The following is a 26,007-nucleotide window of genomic DNA, read 5'->3' on the forward strand; positions in this document are numbered from 1 at the left end:
ATAACTGCAGGGATGGTGTAACCATGCCCCCTCCCCATGCACGATATGCTGCGACCACTCTGCTCCAGTGAACACACTGGTTGTGACCATGGAATCTGTTTAATTTGGGTATATACTGTATATGTGTGAACTAGTGGCATCACTACAGGGGTGCGGGCCACTCAAGGGTGTCACCCGCCGAGGGGTGACATCAAAATGCTGGCTCCTCTTCAGTGACAGGAGCTGAGGTGCTGCACTGTAACATTACATGCAGCACTGGACTTCTGTCACACTGTAGGAGCTGGCACTAAGGACAGACAGTCTACGGGCAACCAAGTATCTCCGGGACCCCTGTAGGGTCAGAAATGGAGGTTGAGCTGTGAGGCAATATCCTCCGACCCAGCGGCACGGCAATGCGATGTACATCGCATCCACTGTAGATACTAAACAATCTGCTGTACAACGGTGCAATATATTGTTACATGCTGCATATAACAACACCATGTCGACCCTGGTATCATCCCATTGGATGTGCATTGGGTGTACACACTATACAATATGTATGATATATCATTCCGATGTGCTTCTGAGCGATATATCACACCATTGATCATATAGTGTGTACTCAATTTGATCTTTGTTTGGAGCAGCCAAATTCTATATCACATGACCTCATCAGATGACCACAAAATATGGTAAAGGGATGCATATTTCAGATCAGAACACTGTTCAGTCTGCACCACATGTTCTCACTCCTGTCTTTGAGGAAAGATATGGATCTCTGATAATTTCATTTTATTGCCACAAGTGTAGTGTTAAAGCCCATTTCATATCAGAATGGGCATGATTAAAAATGGTATTGCTAACAGTATGTGTTATGATGATCCCCTGCATATATGTTTAAAAATTGTATCAGCTAACTAAATGATTTGTACATCAGCTATAGAAAAATCTTAGCAGGCCAGAATGTGTACATTTATGCAATAACTAATTGAGCTTCAGAGGATGTGTCTGATGTCCTGTGTCTAATTTGCATTAAAAAACAACAACATACCAGTGTATTGTATAAATGGTGTGACTAGCAGGGGGCTGAATAGGAAACAGAAATCCAAGCTTGTACGCAATCTGTCTGCTCAGTATGCTAAAGCAGGAAAAAGAGGAGATCCTGTGATTTTGTCATACTTGCTGTTCTTCGCACAGGAGTTTCTGATTTTCATGGTTGTAAATATATGAGTGTTAAAACTTTGGTAAATCTGTAGAGATGTAAATTTGAGACGTCTTAATGTAAGTAAATATTAATTCATGGTTCTTGGCATTACCCGAAGAGTACCTTTAGCAGATACGGTAAAAAGTGAAAGGACCATTTCTGTAGTTCATTAAATTCTACCCACTGGAGGTGCAATCCAAATTTTTATCCAATTGTCCGTTTGGACGTTATGGTTCATGCAACGCAAGCCACGCATAGGTAATGATGTCATTATGTCTACCCCCTGTTCATCCCCTTAGGGGAGGTTTATTAAAACGTATAATTAGTACGTAGTTTTCCTATTTCCCACCTGAAGATTACCTGTTAAATTTCAGCTTCCTAACATTTTGGAACGTAAGAGAATTAGTGAAGAGTCAGTCAGTGAGTAAGTGAGTGAGGGCTTTCACATTTATATATATATATATATATTTTATGCTGCCCAAGGTGTAATCTCCATTTTCTGTGCAGGAAATACTATTCTGAGAAAAAAGTAAGACAGTTACACCTGCTATCAGGGAAGTAATTAAATCCCAGGTATTCTGTCTCACTTCTTCCTGTTACCTGTGAACAGGTAGCGTCCATTTTTGGGTGACAGGAAGCAGGACAGAATGGGTATATTAACCAGGCAAACTGTACAGCCTTTGTCATTCGCTTAAGGTAGCCAAATGGCTTGGATGCCTAACTGCTCTAAGCGCAGTGGCAAACGCAGGATTTGCATGGGGGGGTTTCCAGAACTGGGTGGAGCCAATCATGGGGGTAGGGACTGAGGTGACCCAGTATATGCTGGGTCCGTAAAACTAGTGTGTCTGTGTGTGTGTGTGTGTGTGTGTGTGTGTGTGTATATATATATATATATTTAATACATATCTACACATATATACCGTGTATATATATATATATATATACAGTATATATATATATATATATACACACACATACATAAACACATATACATAGCATATTAAACATGCATACATATATATATATATATATATATTTATATATCTATATACACACACATACAGTACACGTATATATACATATGTATATATGCCAAAGAAATAGATGAATATGTGCAAAAGGCGCCTAAGTAACAAAGATGAATAATATGTTTATGGATAAAAACATATATCTTTATTTTACACAATTAAGAGAAAAATACCATAAAAATAGAAATAGAATACCATATAAAACAAAGTGTGGATTATTGCACTGTCCCAAAAATATTTCTCACCCTCTTTTTGATTTGCGGTGGGCCGAGAGCTTTTTTAGCATAAAAGCATTCCGGTCCTGATGGATTTAGTAGACGCACCACCGCAAAAAGCTTTTTTTCTTTAGAGGTTGAGTAGGGAGCCCAGTGACGTACACTCAAACGATAATATCCATGTCGTCCAAAGCAACGCGTTTCAGAGTAAGCAATCCTTTTTCAAGCTTGGATGACATGAAATGATACTGACCATATATTTATACCCCTCCTAATTTGGGCTAATTGCTTCTACATTATCCAATTTCCGGGATCGTCTACCGGAAGTGGCGTGTGCGTGTCACCGCTCACTTCCGGTTGCGTTCCACTCGTACATTTATTGTGTACCCACAGAACATATTTCATATTCTTAATAGAGCTTACTACATCTAATTATTCTGATAAACTAACTGACATATGAAGAATGCAAGATAAAAAACTTTTCAGGCTTTCTCAAAGAAAAGGCGGAAGTGACGGAAGTGACGCATGCGTTCCACCGCATGCGTGTCATTTCTCACTTCCGATAGAGCGAACACATAAAATGCAGTTTTCTCACAGAAACAAGAATAAAAAACTCTGTATCTAACAATTTACACAAAACGAATGTTGATTTTGTATGTCCATAAATTCTATACAATAGACAATCTCATTTTTCTTTTTTGGTCCCAGGAAACAGTTCATGCGTTCCATTTATGCGTTCCATATGGCAGCCATTTTAAAAGGATCCATATTCTTAAAGAGGAAGATGACTTAATTCATTGGAACTACTTGTGTGATTCAACCAAATAATCAAACAGATTTTTTTCCTTATTTCCAAGATTTGGAGAAAATCTTTCACGAATCTCCACTTCACATTGTACAGTTCAAAGGATAATTGTGATGCCTTCACTCCTCACCCTTTCTTAGCCGTACTATATATTCCGGACCAGTCCATCCCTATTACCGGGAGATTGGCAACACATTTCACATATATCCTCGTTCCAATTTTTCAATCATAAAACATAAAAAGAGAAACAGTTGAAGGTTAAAAAAAGTGGACATACTCATTCAAGATATTTTAGAAATTTTCCGACATTTATGTATATATATAATTCTTAAAAATACATATATATATAATTCTTAAAAATAATTCATTAAAAAAATGTGTTTTTATTCTAGAAACCATTTTAACTCGAAATCCGCATTGTGTCCTTTTGGTTGCAGAGTATCTAAATTAAAAATCCATCTCATTTCGTTTTGTGCTAATTTCTTTTCCGTATTTTTACATCTCCAATTTCCTCTAACTGATTGAATACCCAAGAATCTTTTTATCCCTCTTTCACATTTTCCATGCACCACAGAAAAATGTTCCGACAGAGGGTGAGTATTTAGACCCTTTTTGATGTTATAGACGTGCTCTGCGGTCCTAGTTTTTAAACACCTAGTGGTTTTTCCGATATATATTTTGCCACAGTTGCACTCTATAAGATAAATCACATTCCGTGAATGGCAAGTGATAAATTCCTTTATTTTATATTTTTTACCATTTGCCACAAACTCTGTGGTCTTTCTTTCTATTCCGCTTCGTGTGGTGGATTTACACATTAAACATGTTCCACAGCGATGAAAACCTATGCTTCTTTCACTTGCCCCCTTTTCATTTTTTAGAGCACTCTGTACCAAAATATTTTTTAAGGATGATGCCTTTTTATAGATAAATCTAGGTTGGTCTGGTAGGATATCTTGGAGAATAGGATCATCTTTTAAAATTCTCCAGTTCTTTCTTATGATACCTTCAATCTTTTTATGGTGGGCCCCATACTTTGTAATATAGGCACATTCATAACGATTGTCTTTCTCAATAGATCTAGATTTTTCTTTTAAAAGTTCTTTCCTTTCTATACTTTTGACTTTTTGTTTAGCTGCTTCTAGTAAGTGATCTGGATAACCTTTCTGTTGAAAACGTACAGTCATTTCCTCTGTTTGTTCACTTAAAGTGCTCTCAATAGTGCAATTTCTTTTTAATCTTTTGAATTGGCCAAGAGGAATATTTTCCAACCACCTTTTGTGGTGTTGGCTCGACATATCAATATATGAGTTAGAGTCTGTTGGTTTTCGATGTGTCTTTGTGCAAATTTTATCATTTTCAATATATACCACCAAATCCAAAAAGGCTAAAGATTTCATGCTTTTATTAAAAGTAAGTTCAATATTGAAAGAGTTGTGGTTAAGTGCCTCACAAAAAATACTCAGAGATGTTTCATCCCCCTGCCAAATAAAAACACATCACCGATGAACCGCCACCAGCAAACCAGGCTCGCCCCCACTGCCAAAGAAGCGATGGCATTAGTTTCCCAATAGGCCATATATAAATTGGCGTAACTTGGGGCGAACCTGGTGCCCATGGCGGTTCCTCTCATCTGCAAGTAATAAAATCCGTTAAAATAAAAATAATTATTTTTCAAGATAAAATCTATTGATTCTAGAATAAAACTTTTTAAATCCTCCGAGTATGTGCTCATATTAAGATAATGGATTATTGCTTCTTTCCCTTTTTCCCATTCAATAATGGTATATAAACTAGTGACGTCAGCACTAACTAGTACACAATTTTCACTCCAGGTTATACCTTCCAATTTCCTTAACACATCTCCCGTGTCTTTTAAAAAGGAATTTGTCTTAGAGACAAGGGGCTGGAGAAAAAAATCTACCATCGCTGAGAGGTTAGACGTAATACTATTCACTCCTGCGATGATGGGCCTCCCTGGAGGTTTTGTGGGGTTTTTATGTACTTTCGGGAGTATATAAATAGTCGGGGTAGTGGGGTCCTGAATACATATAAAATCTACTTCATTCTTGGACAAAACACCTTTATCAAATGCCTTTTTAGTAAGATCATAAAGTTGTTTAGAAATGTTAAGAGTAGGGTCACCACGTAATTTTTTATATGTTTGGTGATCTTCTAACTGCCTGTTTACCTCCTGCAGGTAGTCTGCTTTATTCATAATTACAACCCCCCCCCCCCTTTATCTGTTGGTTTTATTATGACATCATCGTTATTTTTTAAAGACTCAATGGCAGTGAATTCCTTCTTAGACAAGTTTCTCTTTTTTACATTTGTGAGTTTTTTAAGCTCTTTAGTAACAATAGAATTAAAATGATCACTGAGATTAAATACCTTAACTAGTGAAGACACCGAAAGGGGTTTTCAGGTGCCTGTTAGAAACAGGTTCAATCCTTTGAGAAGTGACTTACCCCACATGAAACAAAGACAGACAGCTTTTTTAAACTGGGACCCCAGGACCCCAAGACGAGAATAAACATGCCTGTAACAACTTCTAAAACTCGTAAAGGAAAGAGGGCAGGGGGAAAGACATATAAAAAGAAGAAAATTATCAAAGAAGTAGAGAAAAAAGAAGGACTAGTTAAGGTATTTAATCTCAGTGATCATCCTCTAACAGAGGCTGAACAGTCGACATTAGAAAAAGGGCTGAAATTTGCTCCTTCAGCCCCAGTGAATCCCTTTGAAATGTTCTTGGATCTCCAAAAATTTGTAAGAAAAGTGAGCATAAAAAAGTTTTTTGGTCAAAAAGGTAACGAAAGTCAGGACAAAGAAAGCACAGATACTCTCACTCCTTTTAAACCTAAATCAAAGTTTTACCCTAAACATGTTAGAGGTGGGAGTATCGATTGTTTTAATTCTATCGTTACTAAAGAGCTTAAAAAACTCACAAATGTAAAAAAGAGAAACTTGTCTAAGAAGGAATTCACTGCCATTGAGTCTTTAAAAAATAACGATGATGTCATAATAAAACCAACAGATAAAGGGGGGGGGGGGGGTTGTAATTATGAATAAAGCAGACTACCTGCAGGAGGTAAACAGGCAGTTAGAAGATCACCAAACATATAAAAAATTACGTGGTGACCCTACTCTTAACATTTCTAAACAACTTTATGATCTTACTAAAAAGGCATTTGATAAAGGTGTTTTGTCCAAGAATGAAGTAGATTTTATATGTATTCAGGACCCCACTACCCCGACTATTTATATACTCCCGAAAGTACATAAAAACCCCACAAAACCTCCAGGGAGGCCCATCATCGCAGGAGTGAATAGTATTACGTCTAACCTCTCAGCGATGGTAGATTTTTTTCTCCAGCCCCTTGTCTCTAAGACAAATTCCTTTTTAAAAGACACGGGAGATGTGTTAAGGAAATTGGAAGGTATAACCTGGAGTGAAAATTGTGTACTAGTTAGTGCTGACGTCACTAGTTTATATACCATTATTGAATGGGAAAAAGGGAAAGAAGCAATAATCCATTATCTTAATATGAGCACATACTCGGAGGATTTAAAAAGTTTTATTCTAGAATCAATAGATTTTATCTTGAAAAATAATTATTTTTATTTTAACGGATTTTATTACTTGCAGATGAGAGGAACCGCCATGGGCACCAGATTCGCCCCAAGTTACGCCAATTTATATATGGCCTATTGGGAAACTAATGCCATCGCTTCTTTGGCAGTGGGGGCGAGCCTGGTTTGCTGGTGGCGGTTCATCGATGATGTGTTTTTTATTTGGCAGGGGAATGAAACATCTCTGAGTATTTTTTGTGAGGCACTTAACCACAACTCTTTCAATATTGAACTTACTTTTAATAAAAGCATGAAATCTTTAGCCTTTTTGGATTTGGTGGTATATATTGAAAATGATAAAATTTGCACAAAGACACATCGAAAACCAACAGACTCTAACTCATATATTGATATGTCGAGCCAACACCACAAAAGGTGGTTGGAAAATATTCCTCTTGGCCAATTCAAAAGATTAAAAAGAAATTGCACTATTGAGAGCACTTTAAGTGAACAAACAGAGGAAATGACTGTACGTTTTCAACAGAAAGGTTATCCAGATCACTTACTAGAAGCAGCTAAACAAAAAGTCAAAAGTATAGAAAGGAAAGAACTTTTAAAAGAAAAATCTAGATCTATTGAGAAAGACAATCGTTATGAATGTGCCTATATTACAAAGTATGGGGCACACCATAAAAAGATTGAAGGTATCATAAGAAAGAACTGGAGAATTTTAAAAGATGATCCTATTCTCCAAGATATCCTACCAGACCAACCTAGATTTATCTATAAAAAGGCATCATCCTTAAAAAATATTTTGGTACAGAGTGCTCTAAAAAATGAAAAGGGGGCAAGTGAAAGAAGCATAGGTTTTCATCGCTGTGGAACATGTTTAATGTGTAAATCCACCACACGAAGCGGAATAGAAAGAAAGACCACAGAGTTTGTGGCAAATGGTAAAAAAATATAAAATAAAGGAATTTATCACTTGCCATTCACGGAATGTGATTTATCTTATAGAGTGCAACTGTGGCAAAATATATATCGGAAAAACCACTAGGTGTTTAAAAACTAGGACCGCAGAGCACGTCTATAACATCAAAAAGGGTCTAAATACTCACCCTCTGTCGGAACATTTTTCTGTGGTGCATGGAAAATGTGAAAGAGGGATAAAAAGATTCTTGGGTATTCAATCAGTTAGAGGAAATTGGAGATGTAAAAATACGGAAAAGAAATTAGCACAAAATGAAATGAGATGGATTTTTAATTTAGATACTCTGCAACCAAAAGGACACAATGCGGATTTCGAGTTAAAATGGTTTCTAGAATAAAAACACATTTTTTTAATGAATTATTTTTAAGAATTATATATATATGTATTTTTAAGAATTATATATATACATAAATGTCGGAAAATTTCTAAAATATCTTGAATGAGTATGTCCACCTTTTTTAACCTTCAACTGTTTCTCTTTTTATGTTTTATGATTGAAAAATTGGAACGAGGATATATGTGAAATGTGTTGCCAATCTCCCGGTAATAGGGATGGACTGGTCCGGAATATATAGTACGGCTAAGAAAGGGTGAGGAGTGAAGGCATCACAATTATCCTTTGAACTGTACAATGTGAAGTGGAGATTCGTGAAAGATTTTCTCCAAATCTTGGAAATAAGGAAAAAAATCTGTTTGATTATTTGGTTGAATCACACAAGTAGTTCCAATGAATTAAGTCATCTTCCTCTTTAAGAATATGGATCCTTTTAAAATGGCTGCCATATGGAACGCATAAATGGAACGCATGAACTGTTTCCTGGGACCAAAAAAAAAAATGAGATTGTCTATTGTATAGAATTTATGGACATACAAAATCAACATTCGTTTTGTGCAAATTGTTAGATACAGAGTTTTTTATTCTTGTTTCTGTGAGAAAACGGCATTTTATGTGTTCGCTCTATCGGAAGTGAGAAATGACACGCATGCGGTGGAACGCATGCGTCACTTCCGTCACTTCCGCCTTTTCTTTGAGAAAGCCTGAAAAGTTTTTTATCTTGCATTCTTCATATGTCAGTTAGTTTATCAGAATAATTAGATGTAGTAAGCTCTATTAAGAATATGAAATATGTTCTGTGGGTACACAATAAATGTACGAGTGGAACGCAACCGGAAGTGAGCGGTGACACGCACACGCCACTTCCGGTAGACGATCCCGGAAATTGGATAATGTAGAAGCAATTAGCCCAAATTAGGAGGGGTATAAATATATGGTCAGTATCATTCCATGTCATCCAAGCTTGAAAAAGGAGTGCTTACTCCGAAACGCGTTGCTTTGGACGACATGGATATTATCGTTTGAGTGTACGTCACTGGGCTCCCTACTCAACCTCTAAAGAAAAAAAGCTTTTTGCGGTGGTGCGTCTACTAAATCCATCAGGACCGGAATGCTTTTATGCTAAAAACGCTCTCGGCCCACCGCAAATCAAAAAGAGGGTGAGAAATATTTTTGGGACAGTGCAATAATCCACACTTTGTTTTATATGGTATTCTATTTCTATTTTTATGGTATTTTTCTCTTAATTGTGTAAAATAAAGATATATGTTTTTATCCATAAACATATTATTCATCTTTGTTACTTAGGCGCCTTTTGCACATATTCATCTATTTCTTTGGCAGCTTTAACATTTAGGGACAAGGTGTTCCCTTTTGGGATATGTGACGGCCGCCTTTTTAACATTTATAGCGCACTTTAAACAAATATACCCCTTTTTTGTAAAACATATGTATATATACCATATGTGTGTGTGTTTATATGTATGTATGTATGTATATACATGTGTATATATGTATGCACATGGATATATATGTACTATAATTAAAATAAAGTAAACTTTCACTGCACTTACAAGTGCCACCAGGAAGACAGCAGGCTGCAGAGGACGCTAGACAGCCATTAATAATACTCATGCAGCTAAAAAAATTATTATTATTTTTTTTAGTGGAGGGGGGTTTCTGGGTGCTCGGAAACCCCCCTGGGTGCGCCACTGCAGCGGAGACCTTATCCCAAGAATTGCTCAATCCCGAGGTGATATTAGGCTTAATTCAGACCTGATCGCAAAAGCAAAATCTTTCTCTAATAGGCAAAACCATGTGCACTGCAGGTGTGGCAGATATAACATATGCAGAGTGAGTTAGATTTGGGTGGTTTATTTTGTTTCTGTGCAGGGTAAATACTTGCTGATTTATTTTTACACTGTAATTTAGATTTCAGTTTGAACACACCCCACCCAAATCTAAATCTCCCTGCACATGTTATATCTGCCCCACCTTCTCTGCACATGGTTTTGACCATTAGAGAAAACGTTTGCTGTTGCGATCAGGTCTGAAGTAGGCCCTTTATCCTTATTTTCTGAAGGTGTCTGTAGTCTGTGTGTACCTTTAAATAATCATATACTCATTGTAATTCTTATTTGTAACTAAACTTTAAAGTTATTCTTGAAATGAAAACCTTATTCCTGTGTTCTTAGACCGATGGCCCTGTGTGGCTCATGTCACCTGTTTCGTGAAATATTAATAACCGTGTATGTAGCAAAGAGCTACCTAGTGTCATATCACTGAATCTTTCTCTTTGCTGGTGACAGTACTGTGTCTGATTAACCGCACGCGCTGAAACAACCATAAGTCACCGGATATGACTTTCAGATTGACATCAAGAAACAAGAAAATACATTTTTAAGATGCCCCTGTTTGCCAGTGTGCTGCAATGTTGCTGTCTGCTTATGATTCCAGTTATACTGTTGAGTGCTGAATCTATTGCACTTGAGCTCTACATGATTGTTTTTCTCTTAATTATATGTATTGTCCTACATGGTTTTTGTACCTCCCAACATTTCAAAGAAAAAATTTCAGACAAAAAAAAATAAGTCCATTCTATGATTTTTCCAAATCACATCCACATTGTAAGCCCATACCCCTTTTTGGGACCCCAAATTGGGACAGTCATGCCAAAATAGGGAGTGTTCGGAAATGCATACTTTTCTAGCAGTCTACCAGCTAATGTCAGCTCCATTCTATATAAATGAGGGATGAGACAAATTCAGTATAACTCAGAGGAAAGGTATGAGAAGGTGACTATAAAGTTACTTTCTCTTTAAATCACAGATTTAGATATAACCTAATTTAATTTTGAAAGCCATCAATGTGGTTTTATATAGGGATAACATGTTCGGAATGTGTGTTGTAGCAAGCTGCATAGTTGACACCTCCCCTGAGCTAGCATGTAAAAGGTGTATGAGGATATTTTCATAGCCTAAGGTATCTCTGTACTGGCAACAACACAACAGTTTGAAGCCCATGTGGTTTGAAATACAATTAACTATAGTCATAGGAGCCAACTCTTTAAAGTCATCGGGGTGCTCACTTTACCGTAGCTTCCGTACCCACCACATGTCTGAAACTTGCTATTAAATATATAAATATAAGGGATGCTCAAGGATCCACAGAACTGCCTTCTATCACTGCACTGACAATATTTAAATATTTTGAATAGTATTGTTGTGGGTATAAACCTTATATTATGGGAACAAGTTTTCTATGAATAAAAGGAGACCAAAGTGCCTATAAAAGAGAGAAGAGAACTTAACTTGACACAAAAAGGTAATAACTTAAGTCATTATTTAAACACCCCTTAGTGTTCAGTAAGTCCACTAAGTCACTGTAGGAGGAGATCACTAAGTGGTTAATAGAGTGATGTATCATGGCCTCTATTTGCAGTTATTTATACAGCACACACATATTTCACAGTGCTCTACAGAGAACATTCCAGTAATTCATATCAGTTCCTTACTACATGTACAGTACACACAGTGTCGGCACAGTGTTTGGTGGCATCCTTTGCGGCTAATCGTAACCCCCTCACGCGCCGTAGAAGTGTGCCCCCCAAAAGGGGTGTGGCCTTGAAGAAAGGTGCATGGCCTTGTGGATGTCACCATGGTGATGTCATGAAGGGGTGTGGCCTAGCAAAAAGATGAATGCTGGACTTGCTCCCGGAGACTTTTGCCTACAATGGTAGCTCCTTCTCAGTAACAGGAGCTGTTGCTGTTGGATAATGTCTCACTGCAGCACCCATTTCATGTCACTGCGGAGGAATCAGCATTTAGGTGTCACCCCCTTCGAGGTGAGACCCGGGTGTGGCCTGCACCCCCCTAGTAGTAACACATATACACTTAAGTTCATTTTTTATCAGAAGCCAGTTAACCAACCAATATGTTTTTTGGAGTATATGTGAGGAAACTGCAGCACCAGGATAAAACCCATGCACATGCAAGGAGAACATGCAAACTACACACATATGGGGCATAACCAGGACACTGACTAATGATCTAAGGAACTAATTCATATTTGTAGGCAAAGCTGATGGTTTACAAATACATACATAAACATATGACGGGTGTGGATCTGTGCAGGCACACGACCTGTCCTGCTCATGTGCAGAATAGGTTTTGCAATATCACTGGAAGCAAGCCCCCTATTTGGGGGTGGAACATGGATAGCAACTAGAATTGGTACCCAGGGGCAGCCCCTGGGCACTGTTCTTCAAAACAGGGGAGTGTTGCCCCCGTTTTGAAGGCATGATGGGTCCAGGATCTGCATTGTTGGATGCAGACTTACTGGACCTAGGTGTTCAGATCTTATGGTCGGTCTGCAAAAAGCTTCAGCTTACGCAGGATAACCAGTTCCTAAAATCATTGTGAATTACGACCGATGGTCACGATGGTGATCCGAGGCTGTGTTCTCAGAGGCAGCACTCGGATCGCACAAATGCTATTAAGAGGCATCTATCTCTTACAGACGCCTCCTGCAGCATCTTAATTTTAAATACATGTAATTGCACAGTCGCTTCCTTGCTGCTGTTCGATTCCATACATTCATGAATTAGTGCTATGAGGCAAGAACACATCATGAGTAAGACATAGCTGAGTGGCTTGCACGACAGATATAGATAGATAGATAGATAGATAGATAGATAGATAGATAGATAGATAGATAGATCAAGAGATCACTCCATAAATAAATATATAGGAAAGTATTTATTTCAAATTAATGAAAAGGCAGTAAATATTTAGTTAAAAACACAACAGCGGTTTCTGTGCCCCTATGTCACCTTCGTCAGGGTCTGCTGGGAGCATTCTTACATTGTTTTGTTTTTTTAATCAGTGACACTATTAGTAAAGGACTTGGGCAGCAGGTTTGGGAACAGACAGATCCATCTTGTTTGCATATTCTGTAAATATTAGTCCACATATCTTTTAATAATACACTATTCTGAAAGTTTTGTAAATATCTGTCATCTCAGTCATTGGAAAATAATGGACAGAGGTAGAATGCTTTTTACATAAACTTATAAACAGTTTAGCAATCACACAAGTTGATATCATACATGCTCCAAACCCTGACTGTACCTCTCTTCAGGATGGCACTGTCATGTGGAACTTTGCCCCCACTCTCCAGAGTAGAACAATTCCAGCGCTGTCCTTTCAATTGGTGCTGACATTCATGTATGGCAATTTGGATTCCTTGAACTGCTGAAGCTGTCACATCAGGGCTCCGTACGCATAGTCCCAACTGGCGTTTGCTTAAGCCGGGTAATGTCAGACAGACGGTGTTGGGAGTCAGTATGGGGTCATTGGGTAACTTCAAGCCCAAAATATCATTGCACAGAACTCTGGGGAGAAGAAGAGACAGAGAGGTGAGGGATGAATCAGAAGATACACATGAGTAATAATAGCGGATGCATGGTTTAAAGCAAGATGAATTGTACACATGTATGTGTCCCCACCGCCCCATCCGTATGGTTATTTTTATACAGTAGCTATCATCATCAGCACACACTTGCACCTGCCCTATCCTTAGAGAAGGACATCTATCTGAAATTGAATGTTCAAGTATACATAATTCTGCATAGCCCAATTTCGATGGACACGCTCTCTCTACACTTTGCCTACATGCGAACTTCCCTTACCACCCAGTTACAACTCTTTAGCTGCAAGTTGAGATTTGACTGAGTTGCGTATGGCTCTGAATTGCCCGTATACTCATCAACGGAGCATGTGCAGTTGATAACTACTGTTGATAACTACTGTAAGATTAATTCAACTCCACACCGACCCCATGGTCAAGGCCAGGGCTGAACTGCCCGTCTGGCACTTCTGGCATGTGTCAGAAGGGCTGGTGGGCCGGTCCGGTCCCACAGAGAACCAGGAAGGCAGCGCTCTCTGGTTTAGCCACCCCCCACCAGTCTCCATGGAAATAGGGACGTGCTGTGAGTCCACGTCCCCCAGACTCGCGGCACGCCCGAATCAAGCGTCTCAATGGAATTGGGGGGGAGTTCGTGAGTCCACGCTCCCTGACTTGCAGCACGTCCCCATGCCTTCTGTCTCGCACGCGTTCACTAATGCTCAGGCCGTTTTGGAGCCCCAGTCCATCCCTGGTCAGGGCCGTCATAGCAGTAGGCTGGGCAAATCAATGCACTGGTGCCCCTAACCACCTATTCATTGGGATAAACGTTAAAAAAAAATCATAACATACTTCCATTCAGTGAATGACTGTCAGTACTCTGATTGATGGATAGCTCCAGCCGTCCACCATCAAAACCGATATTGAAGCGTTGTTTGTAAAAAATAACAACATTTATTCACATACATATATTACATAATTTAAAACACACGGCCGGTGTACATAATATTACCAAAACTAATATTTCATAGACATTACATGCAATATATAATGACTCTGGAAAACTTTCACCTTATATCATATAGCTGCCAAAGGATCAGTAGTTTGGAAAATCTTAGAAATACTGTAGGTTAATTGTACATATCCATCTTAGGGGTATGGATCATTGGGTCGACAGTCATTAGGTCGACCACTATTGGTCGTCAGTGACTAGGTCGACACATGAAATAGGTTGACATGGTCATTAGGTTGACATGGAAAAAGGTCGACGTGTGTTTGTAAAAAAATGTGGGTATTGTTTTCTTTGTAATATTAATTATTATTATGTGTCGGAGATCACTCTGGCACATATTCTATAGGTTGGAAATACTAAGAAAGTGTGGTCCACTTCGAATCCTTCCTAAGTCTGTTCTGAGGAAACCTTTAACATAAAGAACATAAAGACACTATGATATGCCTGCAATTTCTGAGAAATTCGTGAGTGAGATGTGATAAATATACTGGTACATTTATATAAAAAGAACTTCTACACTGTTGTGCTTTTTCTTTCTTTTATGTGGTATTTGATGTTTTCTACCTAAGGGTGAACACAAATCCACATTTTATAGGCACAACATTTGATTGAAGAGATTCATCTGTAATATGACATGTTAAATTTGGAAAGCGCCTAAGTGGAGCATATTGTATTGTAAAACTATGTAAAGTGACCAGGAACCCCAATTACTGCACCGTGTCCCCTTGCATGGCACGCTTTGCTCACCATGCGTCGGACAGGTTACTATTCCCAATCGTATTCCACGTGGATCGTAAAGTATGAAAAAGTTCAAAAATGAAAAAAAAGAGTAAAAACTCATGTCGACCTTTCCATGTGTTGACCTTTGCCACGTCGACCTAGTGACCATGTCGACCTAATGCATGTCGACCAATAGTGGTCGACCTAATGAGTGTCAACCTAAGTGTTCTCAACCTAAAGACCGGATACCCCATTTTAGTTGGTTAGTATGATGTCAAGAAAACACTTGTGAGATGTTATGCACTTGGTGAAAGCCTCTTTCAAACAATGAAAAGCCGTAAGTATAGCATGATTCAGTTGTATAAGTGACCCAATAAAGCAGACTTTTCCTACATTAACAAAGCACTGATACAATGTTTTATGAAATGTCTCCAATTGCACCTGCTGTCACTTTCTCCTTAATCAGCTGTTCATGCACCTACAGGTATGTGCTATTAGTATTAACAATCAGGTCTAGCCATGATCCCGGCAGCATACCGACGCCGGGATCCCGGCGGGGAGGGGCGAGTGCAGCAAGCCCCTTGCGGGCTTGCTGCGCTCGCCACGCTGCGGGCTCGGTGGCGACCTGCGGTCGCCACGGGTTCTATTCCCACTCTATGGGTGTCGTGGACACCCACGAGTGGGAATAGTCCCTGTTGGTCGGCATGCCGACCATCGGGATACTGAGCCGGCGGGATGGTGGAGGAGGTCATGTGACCGTCGGTCAGCAGACCGCCGGTCACATGAATACCACCCCTAGCCATTATGTAAAAATGTCCAACAGTACAATCTTATAAGCAGGAGTCACCTTCCTAAAGCTGCTGGTAATTCATATATGTATGCCACTCGTGCGATTTGTGAAGAATATCATCTCCCCAGCCACAAATGCGACTCCACATCATTCAGCTCCCACCCCTTCCTACTGAGCTGCAAATCTCAGGTGTAAACTCCTTATCCTGCCCACTTCACTAGGAAGCGGGTTGGATGCCCGAAAAAATCTGGAGTCTCCAGCAACTTGGCAAGTATGTACTATGGCAGTCAGCTATATGACATTTCTGTTAAGATTGGAATGCAAATTTAAATGCTAGTTTTAACAGATGTACATGGAACCATTAGTTGCAAGATAGGACCTGTCAAAACATTGGAAATAAATAAAAATAAAATACAAGGACTGAAGAAAATTGCATTCCAGTGAATGTTCTCTTCCATTACTCTGTCTCTTGTGTTATTTGCTACTGTCTAGTGACAGTCCTGTATACAAAGGATGGAGTGAAAGAAAACTGGCACTGCCTATGCTTCTTAATTCCTGATTAGAATTGGAATGTGCAAGAGAATGGCCAGAACAGGTGTCTAATCTTTCTCATACACTACATGCATCTGTAAACTGGTTAACCCGAATACTCATCTTGCCCTGGGTGGAGACAGAAAGCTCGACCGCTGTCAGAAAGTCTATGGGACGCTCCCTGCAGGGTGAGAATATATTTGTCTTCACTTTGGAACTAGGGCTCAGCAATTTCACTCTTGCTGTAGGAGGGGCAGGAAAACAGAAGTCAGAGCCAAGGGACCGAATGACAGATCAAAACATGCCCATGCTGAAGGGAAAATAATTCACGTTTTATAACCTTAGCAATAAAAGCAGCCTTTCTCAAAACAGGAAATGAGAACGCTATAAAACAGACACAGTGATACATTATTAACATACATGTTAACAAATACAAAAATGTGTATACCACAACATGAAAGGTCCTTTATAAGTCACAGTACATCTTAATTTGGCCAAATACACAGCGCAATAAGTTTCAACACTCTAACTATCTACAGTATGTGTCCCAGCATCATACAGGTGCATATCCATTTTCACATTTCTGGAGTGAGTTATAGCTCTGACAAATCACATAAAACATCACTACATTCTTTGCCTTCAAGGGAAGCCATAATCAAAATGCTCTTTTTCAATATGTTGTTTAAAATAAAAATGACTAGACTAGAAAAAAAAATATATACAGCTGTTATGTTACTTTGCAGATACTCTGTAGTATTTAGTATTCCGCTTCTGAGTTGGGAGGAAAGTAAGAAAGAGCAAGTACTATAACTGTACACCTGGACAAACCATGCAAGGGGAGCAAATACACATTTATTTATTATTTGCATGCAGAGTAAATACTGGCTGCTTTAGCATGTAGCCACGAATACTGGACATCTTTATGTTCACACTGAAACTTAAATGTGAGTCTGGACATGCCCCTCCCAAATCTCTGCATGCTACATCTGCCCCACTTGCAGTGGAGCATGGTATTGCCAAGGTGCACAGTTATGCTGGGTACACACCTGTCTGACTTGTCTGCCGACCCATGGATATTATAACTGAGTGGCCAATTGGTAAAAGCTATACACACTTCCTAATCTGCCGCTTGATATGTCTGTCCAGACATCACAGCTCGGTGGGCATTTAAATTTGCCCTCCCAATTGTAATATCATTGTCAACGTTTCTTACTGCCTCATAACCGGTCATTCGGCATGTCAGCCGCACACACAACCCGATGTACAGATATATGCAATAAATTTGGTCAGTGCTGTGCTGCACGGCAAAGCAATATGTCTGTGAACGATGTTGTCTGGACACATAGATGCGCTATTCGATATGTCGTTCGTTGGCTGAAAGCACTACATATAGCATAATGTTTGCCCAGCATTACTTCCTCTTTCTATCCTTATTCCTAACTCAGAATCAGGCCCTATGTAACATTCTTAATTAGGTCATACAGGTTGGTGAGACCGGTGAACACAAGCTTTTTAAATGCAGACTTTATTTGCTTATTGCAGGATGATTCATCCTGTGCTGTATGTTAACTTGTTTATTTTTTTTACAATAATCAGGGCATAGACACTGGAGAGATGCAGGCGCATGGGATCCGGTCTCTAGGTCGACAGTAACTAGGTCGACAGTGTCTAAGTTGACCACTATTGGTCGACAGGGTTTCTAGGTCGACAGGGCCTCTAGGTTGACATGTTCTAGGTCGACAGGTCAAAAGGTCGACGTGAGTTTTTCGTGAGTTTTGTCTTTCTTTTTTTTTTTACCTTTTCATACTTAATGATCCACGTGGACTACGATTGGAATGGTAAGCTGCCCGAAGCATGGCGAGCGAAGCGAGCCATGCGAAGGAACATGGTGCACTAATTGGGGTTCCTGGTCACTCTACGAAGAAAACTACACAAAAAATAAATAAAAAACTCATGTCGACCTTTTGACCTGTCGACCTAGACCCTGTCGACCTAGAGACCCTGTCGACCTAGTTACTGTCGACCAATAGTGGTCGACCTAGACACTGTCGACCTAGTTACTATCTGCCTTCCATACCACACCCCAGGCGCATTAGGGATAATTGATTCCTATGGAAAAACACACAGCTCACGTACAGGGCATATCCTATAAAAAACAGGTCTCATTCAACTTTTTCGCATGCATGTTCATCTTGCATTATGGGATAATGGGTTGTGTATTTTTCATACATGAAGAAGACTGTGTGCACAGGTTACATGCTCTGTTATATTAGCCAGTGCTTACAAATGTGAATCAGTTTACCTTTGTCTCCCCTGCATCTAGTGTTAAAGAAACTAGATATAGCACAGGTGGATAAATGGCACCAATATGCACTAAGAGCAGCAAACACATTTATTTAGCCCACATTTTTGGTTTAGAAATGTTTTGTTAACGCCAGTATGCAAGATTACTTACTGACTTCTGGGTTTATGACCTGGGAGTCATACTGAACATGAGAGGCCCTTGGCCGGGTCATGTCTAAACTGGAGGTGGAAGGAGAGGGATCCTTCAGATCCCTCTCTGGGGAGTCGTTGTGTAAAAGAACCCAGAGGCTTCTTTAGGCAACTCCTATAGATGATGTCTATAGGGCTCAAGATCCATAAATGTACACTTTCCTAAGTTTAATGCATATGGACACATCGCAGCTTCGTAGAATTCAATGAGGCTTGCTGCAGACATTTTTAATACATATGGCGAGCTGCAGTACACCTCTAAAACTGCTGTTTTCAAAGCTTTTTACACATTTTTACTAATTATTATTATTATCCTTTATTTATATGGCGCCACAAGGGTTCCGCAGCGCCAAATTACAGCGTACATATGCACATAATCAAAACAGGAAAACAGTGACTTACAGCTGAAGACAATATAGGGCAAGTACAGGGTAACTAAGCATAACAACACCAGTAACGACATAGAGATAAGTTTCAAGGTGGCCAAAAATCTGCGGGATTTGGGCAGTTGAAGATTTTTAAAGTAAGAAAACAATAAGCACATGAGGGAAGAGGGCCCTACTCGTGAGAGCTTACATTCTAAGGGGAGGTGTAGACAGATAGGGGTGACACAGACGCCCTTAAACTGATTTATGAATTTTATTTTATGACAAATTGTGCAGAAATCCTTTTTTTGTTGAACAGACCGCATCTTTTTTTGGCACACATACTCACATGCTATACACATGCTTTATAATGTGCATTTTTCTCTTGTAAGATCTACAGGTTATCCACAGGATAAACATTGAGATATGAAGTAGCGTCAACGGATCGGCACCAACGATCAAAGCTTTCGGCCTCCCAGAAAGCAAAGGGCAAGTCCCCTATATCCTCGCCTCCTGGCTTAGGCAATTCAGTTTTTTTGTTGGTGCGGCAGGAACTGGACCACGATCTTTGGGCTGCTGATTTTGGCATCCATAAGCTTGTTATTTCATTTATTTTTATAGTCTTATGTTTTTTGAGCGAGTTTTCTAAAAAGCGTCTTACACACATCTTAGAAAGAGTCACTCCAACAACTCTCCGCTAGGTCGCGACAACACTTACCCACGTGTACAGTGCTGTTTCGGCGGGCGGCTGTGTCGGATGTACTAGCAAGTCCAGTGGACGTTACCAGGCTGTGGCCGGAGCACGAGGAGAAGGTAATGCGTCGGTTCCGCTTATCGGGAGAGACTCAAAACACAGCTGCACCGTTTTTGGGCGGAAACTACCAAACAGTAGCTGACGCGGCTGCCACCTTGGGTGCACCAGCACTAGGCCCCAGGGATCATAGGCTCCAGGGATTAGTGTGAAGCCGCAATCCCTGGGGTTGATGTCAGCAGTGGGGAGTAAGACGCTCCCCTGGTCGCCCCTTCCCCTGGTTCATGACCAGTTTCCTCCGAGTTTCCTGCCATGAACTGATTTCCCGCTTCTGTGTATCTAAAAGAACCCAGTTGCAGCATAGGCGGCTTTGTGACTGGTGCGTCGGTGTTCACTTGGGCATCTGTGTTCACTGATAGGTTCACTGGGCGTTTGTGTACACTATTAGCGTCTGGATACACACAGCGTTCACTAACGTATTGATTGATCCTGGAAGCAGTCTCCCTGTATCCCACTCTCCTGAGCTGGATGATACAGCACTAAGTCTCTACTTACCATTAAGTATGATTAGTTAGATAAGTGCCTGATGCATATGAGTCTGTAAACTATTGCTGCTGTTTCTTTCGCTGTGCGACTGTATAAGTTTAAAGTCCTATATAAGGTAATGCAGTAATATGTTTTTCCTACATACCTGAAATGTATCTGTAGTTCAATATGTGCTCATAGTGTGATTGCTGCTTTTACTATATCTCTCAGTTTCTGTGAATTCTGATCCTCAATGCTGGTGCAAAGCAGGGAGGGATCGGATTGTTTGTCACTTTAACATGTTTTAAAGCGATTTCAGTCACAAATTGTGTAGTACAAGTGTGTGATTTGTTATCATGTCTAAGAGAGGCAAGGGGGAGGAGGATACACTCTCCACAGCAGCACCAACACTCATTTCATGTTTGTCTTGCAAAGCTGGGTTAACCTCTCAGGATCTGGTTCAAAATGGATTATATGCAAACTGTTTTAGCTTTCACCAAAGCCTCCTGAATAAACCAAGGCAGGCACAGGTTCAAGTTGAACCCCCATGGGCTACTTTTGCACAGACATTATCCAGTATAGCTGAGTGGATAATGCCAGCTCCTATACCAGGGATAGGTTACCCTATTAACCCTTACATGCAACATTCCCCCTGGGGTTTATCACATCCAGTCCAGGAATCTGTGACCTTTCAACAAAAACAGGCTGAAAGGCCATTGGAAAGTAAATCACATAGACATGAAACAACATCTTCACAGTCTACACGTGTTACAGATGGGGACTCGTCAGAGGATGAGGACTCATCACACTCTGGGTCTGCATACAAGGATGAAGATCTCAGCTCAGTGGACATACCTGAGCTAATTAGTGCTATGAAAGCCATTCTATCCTTAGAGGAAGCAGCAGAGCCTTTGTTAAAATCTAAGGCACCGTGTTTAAATGTCCCAAAACAGTCAGTACTGAATTTCCTGGGTCAGAACAGCTGATGGAAATTATGCAAGAGGCTTGGGTAACACCCAGTAAGAAGTTTAGAAATCCACAGAATTGGAATTTCCATTATCCTCTTCCAGCTGGGAACTGTTTAAAAAGGGAAGTAGCTCCAAAAGTAGATATGCATGTCATTCAATTGGTGCAAAAATCTACATTACCTCTGCCTTCAACATCATTCATGGATAGGAAAATAGATGTTTTTTTAAAAAACATTTTTTTCCTTGTCTGGGGCAATCGTAAGACCAGCCATGGCTTCAGCTTGGATGGCAAAAGCAGTGGCAGCCTGGACGGATGCATTGGAGGATGATCTTTCATTGTCATCTAGAGAACAAAAATCCCATATTGCACATATTCAACAGATGGCTATTTTTATGGAAGAAGCAGCCTTGGATATGGGTACAATTGCCTCTCAAGCATCAGCCTCAGCAGTAGCAACTCGCAGAGCTGTTTGGCTACGTACATGGAAAGCTGACTCAGAATCCAAGAAGGTTCTTGAGTCTTTGCCTTTTACTGGATATATTCTTTTGGTAAAGAATTAAACAGTATCAGAATCAGAAGCAGACTCCAAAAAAGTGAAGTTTCCTTCCACATACAAATCCAAGCCTAGATTTCCAGCTTTTTGGCCCTTTCAGACTCAAGGAAAAGCAAAAGGAAAGGATTATAGCAAACAGTCTCAATCTGACAAGTCTGGTAAGACTAAAAAGCATTGGGCTACCAGAGGGCCGGCTTCCAAGCCAGAAGATAAGCCATCAGCCTGATGGTGCGGGCCTCCACATGGGGGATCCCAGGGTGGGAGGCCGACTTCTTCAGTTTGCACAGATCTGGCAGCAGTCCACCAAAGATGCCTGGGTGCAAGAAGCGGTATCTCACGGTTATGCTTTTGCCTTCAAGAAACACCTTCTTCAAAGGTTTTTTTTGTACCAGCACATCTTTAGTGGAAACGAAGGCCAGGGCTTTGCAAGAGGCAGTTCAGAAGTTGCTTCAGTCAGGATAATTCCAGTTCCTCCTGCGCAACGAAGACAAGATTTTTATTCCAACCTGTTTCTAGTTCAGAAGCCAAATGGGTCATTCTGGCCCATACTCAATCTCAAAGTGCTGAACAAGTACATTTGGGTGCCTCAGTTTTATATGGAGACTTTACGTTCTATTATTTTGGCCATGGAGCTGGAGGATTTTATGGTATCCCTGGATATCCAGGATGCTTACCTACATGTTCCTATAGCACTGTCCCATCAGCGCTATCTCAGGTTTGCTATCCTCCAGCAACACTTTCAGTTTCAGGCCCTACCATTTGGACTGGCCATTGTTCCCAGAGTGTTCACCAAAATTATGGTGGTTGTGGCGGCTTATCTCCGTCGGCAGGGGATAAGAATTTATCCATACCTCGACAATTTATTAATACTGGCACAATCTCAGGAATTGCTTCAGTATCATCTGCAACAGGCAATAGTTTGTTTGCAGAGACACGGTTGGCTCATAAATTGGGCAAAGTCGTCCCTGGTTCCGTCACAACAGATTGCTCATTTGGGGGCTGTATCCAGTCACACAGCAATGCATGTGATGGGATTGATGGTGTTGATATTCGACATGGTGGAGTATGCTCAGTTCCACTCGAGGCCTCTACAACGTCTGATCCTTTCCAAATGGAATGGGTTACATCATACAATAAAAACTCAGACTATGGTCCTTCCTTTGGAAGTAAGGAGGTCCATTAGCCTGGTGACTACAGACATCCCATCTGGACAAAGGGAGATCCTTTTGGATATCAGATTGGGAGGTTCTGACAACAAATGCCAGTCTTCAGGGCTGGGGAGCAGTGTCAGGAAGAAGTTGCTTCCAAGGGCAGTGGACCAAGGAAGAAAGTTGCCTGCCAATAAATATATTAGAACTTCAGGCCATATATATGGCACGCATTCAGGCAAAGGACATTTTTCAGGGGAAACCAGTTTAAATTCACTCAGACAATGCAACGGCAGTAGCGTACCTCAATCATCAGGGAGGAACTCGCAGCCAAAAAGCAATGAAGGAGGTAAGCCGCACGTTAAGGTGGCCAGAACTTCATCATCCAGCCTTGTCCGCAGAGTTCATTCCGGGAGTCCTAAACTGGGAAGCGGATTTTCTTAGTTGGCGCGCCATTCATGCAAACGAATGGGCTTTACACCCGGAGGTGTTTCAGACTCTGGTAGACAAGTGGGGGTTACCAGAGATAGATCTCATGGCGTCTCTTCAGAACAACAAAGTTCCCGCATACGGGTCTAGAACAAAGAATCCCAGAGCAACCTTTGTGGATGCCCTGTCAGTAAGATGGGACTTTCATCTGGTCTTTGTGTTTCCACCGATCGCCCTGTTGCCCAGGGTGATGCAAAAGGTAAAACAAGGAAAGGGCGCCGTGATACTAATAGCTCCGGCTTGGCCCAGAAGACATTGGTACACAGATCTGCAGAGGCTGTCAATGGATGCTGCATTCCTACTCCCTCAACGTCTAGATCTACTGTCTCAGGGTTCTTGCTATTACAAGCACCTGGATCGACTGTCTTTGACGGCGTGGCTCTTGAGACTTCCATCCTGAAAGCAAGAGGATTCTCACAACAGGTAATTCAAACAATGCTCAAAGCAAAGAAACCATCCTCAGCTCACATTTATCACCGAATATGGCAAGCCTGTATTCAATGGTGCAGTGAACGGAAATTTGACCATAGATCTTTCAGAGTTTCCAGAGTCCTAGCATTCCTTCAGGCAGGAATGGACAAAGGTATACAGTTAGCTTCCTTGAGATTGCAGGTGTCAGCATTGACTGTATGGTTCCAAAAGTAAATTGCTAACCTACAGAATGTTTGCACTTTTTTCCAGGGAATGCTTCACATCCAACTTCCTTTTGTTCCTCCTACAGTGCCTTGGGATTTAAGTTTAGTCCTAAAGGCGTTTCAAATTGCTCCATTTGAACCACTAAAGCAAGTGGATCTTGAATGGTTGACAGCTAAAGTTCTCTTTCTACTGGCTATTGCTTCAGCTAGAAGAGTTTCAGATTTAGGGGCATTGTTATGTTACCCTCCTTTTCTGATTTTTCATCCAGATAGAGCGGTTCTCGGAACCAAATCTGTTTATCTTCCTAAGGTTGTGTCTAAATTCAACCTTAACAAAGAATTTGTAGTCCCGGCCTTCCAAGGGCCGGACCTTTCTGCGGGAGATGCATCATTGGATGTAGTCCGTGCCTTAAGGATCTACATGGATCGTATCAGTGCCATCAGAAAGATAGACACACCCTTCGTTCTCTACGGATTTCACTAGAGAGGACGGCCTGCTGACAAGCAGACACTGGCGAGGTGGCTTTGAATGACGATTTCAGAAGCATATTCTCAAGATGATCTCCCTATTCTGGCTAATGTCTCTGATCACTCCACTCGTAAGGTAGGTCCGTCATAGGCAGCACAACGTGGTGCTTCAGCGAAACTGATATGTAAGGCAGCCACATGGTCTTCCATTAACACATTCATTGGAAATTATGCCGTAGATACCTTTGCCTCTCAGGACGCTGAATGTGGGCGAAGGATTCTCCTGTCCAAATAGGAGCGTTCCCACCACTAAATTTGCTTTGTGACATCCCAATGTTTATCCTGTGGATAACCTCTGGACCCTGCAGGAGAAATACGTAGTTATGGTAGACTTACTGTCGATAACTCTATTTCTCCAAAGTCCACAGTATCGACAGGGATCCCACCCTGATGCACCTGATTTGAGGATCCTTTCACCTACTAACCTCTTCCTTCTTGTACGGAAGGGTGTGCATGTGTATTCTTCTCGCCTGATTAGGGCTCTCTATGATGCTCCTGCCTTGAGCTTTGGAAAGCAAGTGAGTTGCCTGAGCCAGGATACGGGGATATAGGGAACTGGCCCGTTGCATTCTGGGAGGCCAAAAGCTTTGATCATTGGTGCCAATCCACTGACGCTACCTCATATCCCAATGTTTATACTGTGGATACTGTGGACTTAGGAGAAATAGATTTATCGATGGTTAGTCTACCATAACTACGTATTTTTTCTAAATGCAAATGATTTAAGCACATGTGATACGCTAATTAGTCACTTCACCAAGTGGTGTACTGCAAAGTCTTTCACCACAAAGTAATGACATCTCAGGTTAGCGATATTTATATTTAGCATTTGATCCAACACCTAGGGTCGGCCATAAAAATCTTGGGGCCCATTATGCTGATTTATATATATATATATATATATATATATATACACTCATACATAGTCCCTGCTTCCCTCTCACCCCCTGCATTTCTCACTCCCTG

At 40.6% G+C, this 26,007-nt stretch overlaps 1 protein-coding gene across 4 annotated transcripts in view; it reads right to left on the reverse strand.

Moving 5' to 3' along the window:
* Window positions 1-26,007, reverse strand: part of WNT10B (Wnt family member 10B) — a 258,906-nt gene that overhangs the window by 26,733 nt on the left and 206,166 nt on the right. For all 4 annotated transcript variants that reach the window (XM_063952713.1, XM_063952712.1, XM_063952714.1 and 1 more), the window contains one exon: window positions 13,259-13,521. In XM_063952713.1, coding sequence (XP_063808783.1) covers window positions 13,259-13,521 — 263 coding nt within the window. The remainder of the gene's footprint in view (window positions 1-13,258; window positions 13,522-26,007) is intronic.

The sequence above is a fragment of the Pseudophryne corroboree genome, chromosome 2 (genome assembly GCF_028390025.1).
Source record: "Pseudophryne corroboree isolate aPseCor3 chromosome 2, aPseCor3.hap2, whole genome shotgun sequence".
Classification (NCBI taxonomy): Eukaryota; Metazoa; Chordata; class Amphibia; order Anura; family Myobatrachidae; genus Pseudophryne; species Pseudophryne corroboree.